Source organism: Nanorana parkeri, unplaced genomic scaffold (assembly GCF_000935625.1).
Source record: "Nanorana parkeri isolate BGI_ZX_2015 unplaced genomic scaffold, ASM93562v1 scaffold26, whole genome shotgun sequence".
In the NCBI taxonomy this organism is placed as follows: Eukaryota; Metazoa; Chordata; class Amphibia; order Anura; family Dicroglossidae; genus Nanorana; species Nanorana parkeri.
In genome coordinates, this window is record NW_017306294.1 from 1,052,998 (window position 1) to 1,066,675 (window position 13,678).

The window sequence follows — 13,678 nt, forward strand, 5'->3', positions numbered from 1 at the left end:
ACAAGACACTTTAAAGTGATGATTTTTTTTTTTCGTTGCCACTTGAGGAAATGGCAAGAAGGAACCATAAACATAAAATATTTGTAAAAACCTTAAAAGGCTGTGCCTGAAGTTGGCCTTAAACATATGCGATTATCACTAGAAACACTTTAAGGGTTACAATAGACGACTTTACCACTTTGGCTTATATCACTCAAATACAAAAAGGGAGCTCACAAGGTTCAATATATTAAAAAATAAAAATAAAATAATAATATTACACAAGCTAAAAGCCACAAGACTTGCATCAGAACCAAAACAAATGTGCTAAATATCAGACCAAGTAATCTGCTGGTTCCGCTTCTGTTTAATGGACCAGAAAACAAGTCCTTGTGTATCTTGCCTACTACTACTTAGGATGCAGTTTCATGACCGTGTTCATAAACGCATACCACTTTGTACAAATGGTAAGAGAAAGCTTGAACCCTCCAAGTATCAGAATAATAAAACAGATTAAAGTATCTGAAAACAACCCTCAAAATCTTACATAAGCATGGTCATACAATTTTGAAAAGCCATTTTTATTCTTTTAAAAATTTGCAGCATTCAGTAAACTAAAACCTGGTGATCCTGCCATTAACATGCTTAATCAGGCACTTCCTGTTATGGGATGACAATCTACAAATGCCACCTCCAGGATAGCTCCCCTTTCTTTAAAATTGACTTTTCATGTTGGACATCATTATACTTGCTATACTTTGGGAACTCCAGCTAACACTTTTTAAATAGGGATGTTCAGATACCATGTACTGTACTCGGTACAAGTACAGATACTTTTCCAGGTATAAGCCTAGACTAGAGAAAAATTCAAAAAAGTTAGGAGACAGCTGTTATTTTTGGAGCATTGGCTATGGGCTCCTGGTACTTGTGCATCCCTGTTTAAAGGTATGATAGATTTTATACATACATACATACTATCGATGCAATAGAATATATATCACCGATACCATTTTTGCAAGTACAAGTACTTGTCCAAGTAGTCACAGATACATTTTTGTTTATTGTCATGCAACCGTTTTTATAAAAAAAAAAATACAGACTAATGACTTCAAAAGGCAGTGGTGGAGCGCCAGGGCCCTGTTCCCAGCTTTAACTGATGCGACCCTGGTAGTTCTCGTGAAAATGCCAAGTATTGGCACTGAACATCTCTACTTTTTAAGCAGTTACAACAAAAGTTTATTTTCCTTTTGGAATAAAGGTTTTATATAAAATGAATAAAAGCTGATCATTGTAAGCACTAGGGATGCACCAATACCGTTTTTTCGGTACTCGGTATCGATGTATATGCCGCGTGCCCCGATTATCAGGAAGTCGGGCGTCGGATCATGACCCAGCGCCCAGTTTCCTGATTGGCTGGGAAGCTGGTGTTCTATCGAAAGAACACCAGCTTCACATGCAGAGACTTCCTGGCAACAAGTGAAGCCGAGTATTACGTCATGACCTGCCTCCCTGATTGGCTAGGAAGCCGGCTTCACTTGTTCCTAGGCAGCCTGGCTTCTTGACCAATCAGGAATCTGGGCCATCAGGTGTCGTCTGGCTTTCTGATTGGTCAGGAAGCCAGGCTGCCTAGCAACAAGTGAAGCCGACTTCCAAGCCAATCAGGAAGCAGGGTGGCAAGTCATGACCCGCCTCCCGGGTTCCTAATTGGCTAGGAAGCAAGCTTCACTTGTTGCTAGGCAGCCTGGCTTCCTGACCAATCAGGAAGTCGGCTCCATGCTCCCTCGGCACTGCTAGTCAGAGAGATCTCCCTCTCACCGAAAGTTCCGGTATCGGAGGTAAGTATCGGAGCATTCGGGAAAGTACGAGTAGTCTCCCAAATACTCGGTATTAGCACCGATACTCGTATCAGTGCATCCCTAGTAAGTACCCCTATCAGTGTTAAATGGTTTGTCCTGGCCCTCTAACTTCCACTTTTGCTAAACAAGTTGGTCTGTTCTTGTTGCTCAAAAAGGTAAGCGCAACAAAACGCTCAAAACAAGAAATCCCATTCATTTGTATGGCCCCTGTTGATACCTGAGCGTTTTGTCACACAAGTTTCCCACTGAAGTCTATGGGATGAAAAAGTGATGTTTGTGACGTACGCACGGCCCAAATCCGCTGTATGTAAATCACACGTGCGTGGTGACATAAGGACTTGACGATACCACTCTCACTCACCCTGCACAGAGATTTCCCAGCTCGTGGGACAGCAGACAGAGTGATTGCCACCAGGGTTAGTTAACTCCGCAGTTAACCCTTTACCCACAAACGTTCGCTGCCACCATGTGTTTTGTAATGGACACACAAACCGTGCCCAACAAATGCTGTGACAATTTAAAACACTTAAATCAGCGGTCTCAAACCTCCGGCCCTCCAGCTGTAGTGGAACTACAAATCCCATGAGGCATTGCAAGATTCTCACAGACATGACTCCCGAAGAGAGATGGATTTGTAGTTTTCACCACAGCTGGAGGGCCGGAGGTTTGAGACCCCTAACTTAAACAATGCCTATGATAGCGCTGTACTCTGACAGGAATATGACAGGATTCACTATACAGTAGCGCTCTTCACAGGGGGCAAGGATACTTTAGGCCTTGTTCACACCAAGCGCGGAGCAGATCCAGACCAGAGCAGGTGCAGACCGGATCAAAACTGCGTCCAATGTATTCCTATGGTATTTTGACCTCCAGTTCACATCGCAGCGTGCAGATCCAGACCAGATCCAGAGCAGGTGAAAAAACTGCGGCAAGCCCTATTTTACCTGCTCTGGAACGCATCAAAAACGCAAAAACGCATGCAAGTGTCTGAAAGCCCATGTTAAACTTAAAAAAAAAAAATCCGGCCCGGAACGCATCAAAACCCACTGCATTGCATGTGCAGAAACCTGACCGGATCTGCTCTGCATTTGGTGTGAACAAGGCCTTAAGTTCATATTTAGAGCGTAGACATAAGCTTAACGATTTTAAGATCATCCTTTAAAAAATGGTGCAGAAAGTATATAGAAAAAAACCGTTATTAATGAAGAGACAAAACATATATACAACAGTAGAATAAAAAGGGAATAAAAAGGTGAATACTTAACAGTCCCGTTTTTAGGAGTTCTGATAGAGTTCAATAAGCAAAAGAGAGGTCTGCAGGGCTCTTCTTCAAGCAAGCTTTCAGCAGATGATGTCCAAAGATTAACATCTTCTGCTATGTAAAGACTTCTTGATGTTGCTGGAGTTCCTTTCTTGATGTTTCGAAACAAGAGACTTTCTAGCTGCTTTCAGCATCTTTTGTTAGCCCCTTAGGGGGTGTCACGGAGCCGGCCCCTAGGGCAGGGCTGGAAAGCAGGAGGGGGGATGAACCTTTATTTTTCACTATAACCGCCCAATTGCAAATTATGAAATGTAGCTGATATTGTACTCAGGTTTATGACTTTCAGGTGAATGCTGAGTCACCCGGGTCATTACCTCTACCAGATCTGCTTGTGTTTATATACTTATATCCACTGGTGACAGATGAGTGCCTGGTGGCATGCCTTTAATTAGGGACCGCTATAAAAGGTTTAGAGGTGATTTGGGACTCCTACTAGTGCAGGGCAATAAAGATTACAGGCCAGATAAGCAGATCTCTGTTCTGTGAATTGGCTGGCAAATGACTAAATGAAGGCCTGCATTTGCTCTGAACTAGGGGACAAGAGAATGCTATATTTAATATTAATAGACTCAAACCCAATTATCGTCACAATGTTATCTGCCAAATAACATTGGCTGGTGACAAAATGCTCAGGGGTGAACAGGGGCCATATAAATTAATGGGATTCCTTGTCTTGAGCTTTCCGTCGAGCTTAGCTTTCAGTGACAAAACATCTAGGTGTGAATGGGGACTTAAATGAATGTGAAAAATAAACTAACTGGCCAAATCCCCAGATGTTAAGAAAAAAAACAAATGCAGCCACCACATCTAAGAATCGGTAAGTTGTAATAAATGAAATGTTTGCTTTTGAGTGTAGATATGAATTGAGTCAATTGAGTCAACAAAAATAAATATGGGGCTTCCATTGCTATGCTCTCTGAAAATGCTATTTGCCAGGTTGTTGAGCTGACCCACTGCATTTAACACTTACCTCAACAGGTAAAACTTGTAAGAAATGCTTGGGAAGAGTCAGAGTTCCTTATCTGTACATTTGTTATAAGGAATGGGATGGTAATAAAGAATGACTAAAGGTCCTTTTTTAAAAAAAAAAGGATGCATGATAGCCAACTGTCAATGGCTGAAATAGATCAATAGGAATGCGATGAAAATAGGGAGTGTAGGCCTGGGACCAAGGATGGAAAAGAAGATGGCTACTGTAGGAAGTCATGAGCTGATGCACTAAGGAGATTGAAATTCATTCCACCTCACCCCCCATATAAAGAGCCTTCTGAGCCTACATATAAAGAGTTTTCTGTGACAGTAAACAAGAGGGGAAAAAAAATCTAAAAACAGAATAATAAAAAACAATCATACTGAGCAAGATGTAATGGTGGTCAATTCCACCAAGAATGACAGAAGACAAGACATTTGCCCATTATGAATTAATGACTTGTTCACATCTTGCTCATTAGCTGAATGATGAATATAGAAAATTCAATGTAAAAACTTAGGACTTTTACCCTTTTATGTAAAGTAACAAAAAGGCCACAACAAACCTCAAAAAGAATCTTGTCCCTTTTCCTCTACATGAAGAAATGTGTACTTTACCTCTACAAGCAAAAGGCAAGGGCCCAACGTTTTTAGGTGACACTTGACTAGGTCCCATTGTGTGGTTTGTGTTTTAGGCCATGAATGGGAAGAATTAAAAGGAGAACTATGGGGTAGCGTCCTCCCGTCACCCAAAGCTCAGTATATCGCGAGCTACATTACTGTCTGGATCCACCCAGCTGCGTGAGTGACGGCTGGCTCTGCCTATGTAGAGGCAGAGCCAGCTGTACCCGCCCCCTCCCCCTTCCGTTCCGTCAGTCAACGCATGAGGATCGGACAGGGGAGAGGGGGAATTCCTGCGGTGAGTGAAAGTCACAGCTCTCTGCAGGGACAGGATCGAGAAGTGAGCGAGCGACGGTATGTGTTCGCTCACTTCCCGATCTATTGAGCCGATGTGTGACAATTTCATTGTAACAGGTCGGCTAGAGCTATGAGGCTGAGTGATTTTCACTTGCCTCATAGTTCTCCTTTAAATGTCTAAGTTCAACACACAATCTTGTTTTGTAAACATAAAGAAGCAAAACAAAGAGATAGAACCAGATGAAACACCGACACAAAGACTCAACCAGTTTAGCTTTTAGATCAAGTTTCAAAACATACCAACCATAAACAGGACTTGTGGAAATGTGGCTGCCGGGACGTGTGCTTCATACAGATATAATGAACCTCAGAACATTTGTGTTACAAAAGAACTACAAAACGATGGCTTCTTAGCTATAAAACATTATAAAAGTTCTTATGTAAATGCTACTGGGGCAGTTTAAAAAAACATTTGCATAGTTTATTCATCCATTTAAATTCTGTTTTGTATGCATTAACCAGCTGATAAATTGAATGTTCTTCATGTCATTTCTCTTCTAGTAAAATGTCGGGTTCTTCATAAAGACAAGTGAATAGTAAAAAATAAGCATTACGGCCACTAGATAGCACTGAGGATCATATGAAATAAATACATGTTAGTAATATTACATTTCTATGCTCATTCTTGCCAGCAAGCATATTCTTTTGTAGCACATAACTAACGTATTTATTTTCTATGACCCTTTAGATCCACCTAGCAGCCATGATGTTGCATTTTCCCCATTCAGTCTGTTCTGTATTAATGAACCTTTTGAGTAATATTCAACAAGATGAGAAAGTACAGTAAGAACATTTGTTTTTGCCCCATTCCCACAACAGCTGGTTAAAGGGTTATTAAATCCTCCGGGTTTTTTTTTGCATATATCTACTGTTAGCTAGCAGTAAATATATGCAAAAACTTTCAAAAACGCTTTAAACGTATCTGTGCCTTCGCCGCGCGCTCCCGTCCGAAAATCTGAAAAATCCTGTGCGGCCGCAAATGATCTTGGGCAGGCGCATGCGCGTTCAGATTTTCGCCCGGGAGACGAGAAGAGACACAAGGTAAGTCTATGGTTCGCATGCACCCACATGCAGACACCGTGGGACAGGAAGTGCCAGCAAGCACAGAGGAGTCAGCGCTGGATCGGAGACCCGCAGCAGCGCTGGAGGGACAGATAAAAAGGTCAGAAAAGAAGATCGGATTAAGAGATATCAGTTACAGTGAGTGCTAACATTAGCATTGGGTAGAGAGATAAAAAAAATTTACTTATATAGACCCTTTAGTGTGGAAATACTTCCCGGAAATTGGCCCAGCTATAGTTGTGTGCTTATGTAAATATATATTTTAGAGCTTGCCGTTAAATACATAATCCAGCAGCATGCCAGCAATATTTACTGTGACAGATACAATGGTACTTATTTTTTTTCTTTGTTACTCTTTAAAATGCCACATAGCTAAGTCAGCACATGTCTCAGCCATATAAACCTGAAAACTTGGATATCATGAGACACTGAAAAAAGTTTATGTTCTGTATACAGTGCGCAAACCATTTTAGAAATGTTTGGAAAAGTGCCATCTTTTCTATTGTCACTCACTAAAATAATGGATATGTTTATAAAGCCAACTTCAGCCCACATTATTTATTAAATACAGTATAATAAATCAGATGCATATCACTGCAAGTGATCAGTACCCCCAATACACTATAATAAATCAGAAACACGTCACTGGAAGTGATCAATACACCCGATACACTATAATAAAATTAGAAACATCATAGCAAGTGATCAGTACACTGGATACACTAATAAAAAAAAATCATAAAAACACATCACTGGAAGTGATCAGTACCCAATACACTATAATAAATCAGAAACACGTCACTGGAAGTGATCAGTACACGCAATACACTATAATAAAATCAGAAACATCACTGCAAGTGATCAGTACTCTTCATACCCGATAATAAAAATCAGAAATGCACCCAATACACTGTAAAAAATAAAAAAAATACAAATACACTATAATAAATCAAAATTATACACTAGAATAAGTGAAAAGTAAATCACCTAAAAATGAATAGTACACCTGATGTCCTGATTTATTATAGTGTGTCCAGTGTACTCATCACTTCCAGTCATATACTTCTGATTATAGTGTATTACTGGAATGGCTCAGTACAGAGTCTAATAAATGAGGAATACATGACTGGAAAGGCTCAGTACACCTGAACACAATATAATACCTGACTGGAAAGGCTCAGTACACTTGAATACAAACACATGGCTCCAGAGAGAGCCGTACACCAGACACACTATAACAACACGGAGAAGTCAATGAGAGTGTATGTCTGTCTCGCACACTGCAATCATCACCACTAACAATAGCAATGCAAGTACAGTGGCACAGAACATCGGTGCTCTTACCAAACGTGTCATGGGTATATCTCCTGCGCCGTGAGTATTCCACATCGGTAGACATGACACATATCACCTGGCCGCCCGCACACAGCCCGCACACACACGCCGCCAGCCACGGCTCGGGGTAATTAATTGGTTCCAGTGCGCATGCGCGGTGATTTGTAGCTGCGAAGGGCCGATGGCTGGTGGGATCTGCAGGTAAGGCTGTGCGGTCCTTTATCATAGAGGAGCAGGAGGTTCAGGATTGAGTGTACACTTATCGGTCATGGTAGAATCCATGACATCTGGTTTATCTTCATCATCCAGGACACAGTGGTCTCTCCTGTCTCCTCTCATGGCCATGTGCCAGGATTGACTCGTGTCTAGGGGTAGACATGAGATGGTTTTTGCCAGTCTGGATGTCAGAAATAGGCATGGTTTATTTGCTTTTGTATTCTTTATTTCCAGAGTTTGTAGTGCAACTGAAGCCACAACTTTTCTCTAGTTCTGGATGGAGTGGAGAGGGATTAGACTATCTGTCAGGTTTTTTTTTAATCAAGAAGATTTTTATTTTCATTTTGTCGTACACTGCTGTTTGTTATTGAAATCTTCCAAAGGGGACACTATTTCTGATGACCCTGCTGACCACCAGGGATTTCCCTCAATGGGACAAAAAGGACAAGAAAGTGGTCGGGGTTATAACTCTATTCTAAACTGAAAAAAAAAAACGTTTTAGATTTAGCTGAACAAACAAAATCCATTGTTATTTTGGAAATTAAATAAGTGCTATTTTATAAAGTCAGTTCACTGCCATTGATCACTATATTGTCATCCTCCATTGCAGGGACAGATAGTGACAGCTATAAAGTCAGTTCACTGCCATTGATCACTATATTGTCATCCTCCATTGCAGGGACAGATAGTGACAGCTCCTATGTACACCTAGAGATGTGACTTGATCATGACATACATGGAGCCATTTACTGTCAGTAAAGAAACAGGGAATATAATGCTGAGTACACACAGATCAAACTTCACTTCCTCCACAAATGCTGATTATTAGATCAACTTTTATAGAAGGGACGTGTAGAAAAATTGTTGGGTGAACAGTGCTGACAATCAGCTGCAAGAACTGTTCCGGTATTCTGAAAGCTGCCAGAATACAAAGGACACAATGGGAGAGTGGTCCATACACACTGTTAGCATGGATAGTGGGAGAGTGGGAGAGTGGTCCATACACACTGTTAGCATGGATAGTGGGAGAGTGGTCCATACACACTGTTAGCATGGATAGTGGGAGAGTGGTCCATACACACTGTTAGCATGGATAGTGGGAGAGTCGTCCATACACACTGTTAGCATGGATAGTGGGAGAGTCGTCCATCTACCCTGTTAGCATGGATAGTGGGAGAGTGGTCCATACGCACTGTCAGCATGGATAGTGGGAGAGTCGTCCATCTACCCTGTTAGCATGGATAGTGGGAGAGTGGTCCATCTGCACTGTTAGCATGGGTAGTGGGAGAGTGGTCCATCTACACTGTTAGCATGGATAGTGGGAGAGGGGTCCATACACACTGTTAGCATGGATAGGGGGAGAGGGGTCCATACACACTGTTAGCATGGATAGGGGGAGAGGGGTCCATACACACTGTTAGCATGGATAGGGGGAGAGGGGTCCATACACACTGTTAGCATGGATAGGGGGAGAGGGGTCCATACACACTGTTAGCATGGATAGGGGGAGAGGGGTCCATACACACTGTTAGCATGGATAGGGGGAGAGGGGTCCATACACACTGTTAGCATGGATAGGGGGAGAGGGGTCCATACACACTGTTAGCATGGATAGGGGGAGAGGGGTCCATACACACTGTTAGCATGGATAGGGGGAGAGGGGTCCATACACACTGTTAGCATGGATAGGGGGAGAGGGGTCCATACACACTGTTAGCATGGATAGGGGGAGAGGGGTCCATACACACTGTTAGCATGGATAGGGGGAGAGGGGTCCATACACACTGTTAGCATGGATAGGGGGAGAGGGGTCCATACACACTGTTAGCATGGATAGGGGGAGAGGGGTCCATACACACTGTTAGCATGGATAGGGGGAGAGGGGTCCATACACACTGTTAGCATGGATAGGGGGAGAGGGGTCCATACACACTGTTAGCATGGATAGGGGGAGAGGGGTCCATACACACTGTTAGCATGGATAGGGGGAGAGGGGTCCATACACACTGTTAGCATGGATAGGGGGAGAGGGGTCCATACACACTGTTAGCATGGATAGGGGGAGAGGGGTCCATACACACTGTTAGCATGGATAGGGGGAGAGGGGTCCATACACACTGTTAGCATGGATAGGGGGAGAGGGGTCCATACACACTGTTAGCATGGATAGGGGGAGAGGGGTCCATACACACTGTTAGCATGGATAGGGGGAGAGGGGTCCATACACACTGTTAGCATGGATAGGGGGAGAGGGGTCCATACACACTGTTAGCATGGATAGGGGGAGAGGGGTCCATACACACTGTTAGCATGGATAGGGGGAGAGGGGTCCATACACACTGTTAGCATGGATAGGGGGAGAGGGGTCCATACACACTGTTAGCATGGATAGGGGGAGAGGGGTCCATACACACTGTTAGCATGGATAGGGGGAGAGGGGTCCATACACACTGTTAGCATGGATAGGGGGAGAGGGGTCCATACACACTGTTAGCATGGATAGGGGGAGAGGGGTCCATACACACTGTTAGCATGGATAGGGGGAGAGGGGTCCATACACACTGTTAGCATGGATAGGGGGAGAGGGGTCCATACACACTGTTAGCATGGATAGGGGGAGAGGGGTCCATACACACTGTTAGCATGGATAGGGGGAGAGGGGTCCATACACACTGTTAGCATGGATAGGGGGAGAGGGGTCCATACACACTGTTAGCATGGATAGGGGGAGAGGGGTCCATACACACTGTTAGCATGGATAGGGGGAGAGGGGTCCATACACACTGTTAGCATGGATAGGGGGAGAGGGGTCCATACACACTGTTAGCATGGATAGGGGGAGAGGGGTCCATACACACTGTTAGCATGGATAGGGGGAGAGGGGTCCATACACACTGTTAGCATGGATAGGGGGAGAGGGGTCCATACACACTGTTAGCATGGATAGGGGGAGAGGGGTCCATACACACTGTTAGCATGGATAGGGGGAGAGGGGTCCATACACACTGTTAGCATGGATAGGGGGAGAGGGGTCCATACACACTGTTAGCATGGATAGGGGGAGAGGGGTCCATACACACTGTTAGCATGGATAGGGGGAGAGGGGTCCATACACACTGTTAGCATGGATAGGGGGAGAGGGGTCCATACACACTGTTAGCATGGATAGGGGGAGAGGGGTCCATACACACTGTTAGCATGGATAGGGGGAGAGGGGTCCATACACACTGTTAGCATGGATAGGGGGAGAGGGGTCCATACACACTGTTAGCATGGATAGGGGGAGAGGGGTCCATACACACTGTTAGCATGGATAGGGGGAGAGGGGTCCATACACACTGTTAGCATGGATAGGGGGAGAGGGGTCCATACACACTGTTAGCATGGATAGGGGGAGAGGGGTCCATACACACTGTTAGCATGGATAGGGGGAGAGGGGTCCATACACACTGTTAGCATGGATAGGGGGAGAGGGGTCCATACACACTGTTAGCATGGATAGGGGGAGAGGGGTCCATACACACTGTTAGCATGGATAGGGGGAGAGGGGTCCATACACACTGTTAGCATGGATAGGGGGAGAGGGGTCCATACACACTGTTAGCATGGATAGGGGGAGAGGGGTCCATACACACTGTTAGCATGGATAGGGGGAGAGGGGTCCATACACACTGTTAGCATGGATAGGGGGAGAGGGGTCCATACACACTGTTAGCATGGATAGGGGGAGAGGGGTCCATACACACTGTTAGCATGGATAGGGGGAGAGGGGTCCATACACACTGTTAGCATGGATAGGGGGAGAGGGGTCCATACACACTGTTAGCATGGATAGGGGGAGAGGGGTCCATACACACTGTTAGCATGGATAGGGGGAGAGGGGTCCATACACACTGTTAGCATGGATAGGGGGAGAGGGGTCCATACACACTGTTAGCATGGATAGGGGGAGAGGGGTCCATACACACTGTTAGCATGGATAGGGGGAGAGGGGTCCATACACACTGTTAGCATGGATAGGGGGAGAGGGGTCCATACACACTGTTAGCATGGATAGGGGGAGAGGGGTCCATACACACTGTTAGCATGGATAGGGGGAGAGGGGTCCATACACACTGTTAGCATGGATAGGGGGAGAGGGGTCCATACACACTGTTAGCATGGATAGGGGGAGAGGGGTCCATACACACTGTTAGCATGGATAGGGGGAGAGGGGTCCATACACACTGTTAGCATGGATAGGGGGAGAGGGGTCCATACACACTGTTAGCATGGATAGGGGGAGAGGGGTCCATACACACTGTTAGCATGGATAGGGGGAGAGGGGTCCATACACACTGTTAGCATGGATAGGGGGAGAGGGGTCCATACACACTGTTAGCATGGATAGGGGGAGAGGGGTCCATACACACTGTTAGCATGGATAGGGGGAGAGGGGTCCATACACACTGTTAGCATGGATAGGGGGAGAGGGGTCCATACACACTGTTAGCATGGATAGGGGGAGAGGGGTCCATACACACTGTTAGCATGGATAGGGGGAGAGGGGTCCATACACACTGTTAGCATGGATAGGGGGAGAGGGGTCCATACACACTGTTAGCATGGATAGGGGGAGAGGGGTCCATACACACTGTTAGCATGGATAGGGGGAGAGGGGTCCATACACACTGTTAGCATGGATAGGGGGAGAGGGGTCCATACACACTGTTAGCATGGATAGGGGGAGAGGGGTCCATACACACTGTTAGCATGGATAGGGGGAGAGGGGTCCATACACACTGTTAGCATGGATAGTGGGAGAGTCGTCCATATGCACTGTTAGCATGGATAGTGGGAGAGTGGTCCATACACTTTCAGCATGGATAGTGGGAGAGTGGTCCATACACACTGTCAGCATGGATAGTGGTAGAGTCGTCCATATGCACTGTCAGCATGGATAGTGGGAGAGTGGTCCATACACACTGTCAGCATGGATAGTGGGAGAGTCGTCCATCCGCACTCTTAGCATGGATAATGGGACAGTGGTCGATAGACACTGTTAGCATGGATAGTGGGAAAGTCGTCCATCCGCACTGTTAGCATGGATAGTGGGAAAGTCGTCCATCCGCACTGTTAGCATGGGTAGTGGAGCTGGTCAGGACCGGACAGAAGATAACAGGTTGCCAAGAGTGCCCCCCTACTGAGATGCTGCCTCATTATACGGTTGGTCCTGCATATGGTAATACAATCCTTAGATGTAAAGCATATAAATACAGACAGCTCAAAACTCAACAATTAAAGTGCTGTGGCATATTGTAGACTGCACAGATTTTGTGGAACATTTGGTCATGTTTTGATTACAGCTGAACTCCAGGATAAACAAATATTATCTAAATGCAAGAGCAATGTGTATTCTTAAATCTTGATGTGCTTTGTGTGTTTCTTCCAGATCTGTGCCGTAATCCAGTATGAAACCTTTCCTTTGTGCAAGAGCTTCCTGTAATGAGACCTGCCACTGCTGCTCTCTCCTTTTCCAGGCTAACTGGCCTCGTCTCTGCCCTCTCATGTAGTTTATTAGGCAGCCTGTAGTGGGTGGAGCCTGTTGGGTCCCTCCCATAGCCCTGCTGTCTGCGCATCTTTGTGCAGCACCATGTAGATGTCACTGCTACATTCACAAGGTAATAACTTGGTGTGCAAAGGCATTTGGTGCCCACAAAGTAGATTTATATCCTTTGTGGCTATTCCACAATATATTTTAATATTTGTAGTGCCTGGAGGTCAGGTTTAAATTTACATGAATTGGTGGGAACCACAACACATATAACAGATACAAAGTACATTTCTCCAACTTGATATACATAAGCCTGCGTGTGAGTGTTTACCGCTCTGGTATGTAAAAACTGATAGCACATCTATGGGAGAAAACATAAACACTATAGGGTCTATCTTTGTAGTTTGTTTATATATATATATATATATA

General features: G+C 44.8%; 1 protein-coding gene across 1 annotated transcript in view; it reads right to left on the reverse strand.

Annotated features, from left to right (window-relative positions):
* LOC108794824 (putative cation exchanger C521.04c) overlaps window positions 1-7,592 on the reverse strand; it is a 40,458-nt gene extending 32,866 nt beyond the window's left edge. The window contains exon 1 of the mRNA XM_018565936.1: window positions 7,510-7,592. Coding sequence (XP_018421438.1) covers window positions 7,510-7,564 — 55 coding nt within the window. The 5' untranslated portion in view covers window positions 7,565-7,592. The remainder of the gene's footprint in view (window positions 1-7,509) is intronic.
* Window positions 7,593-13,678: the final 6,086 nt, after the last annotated feature.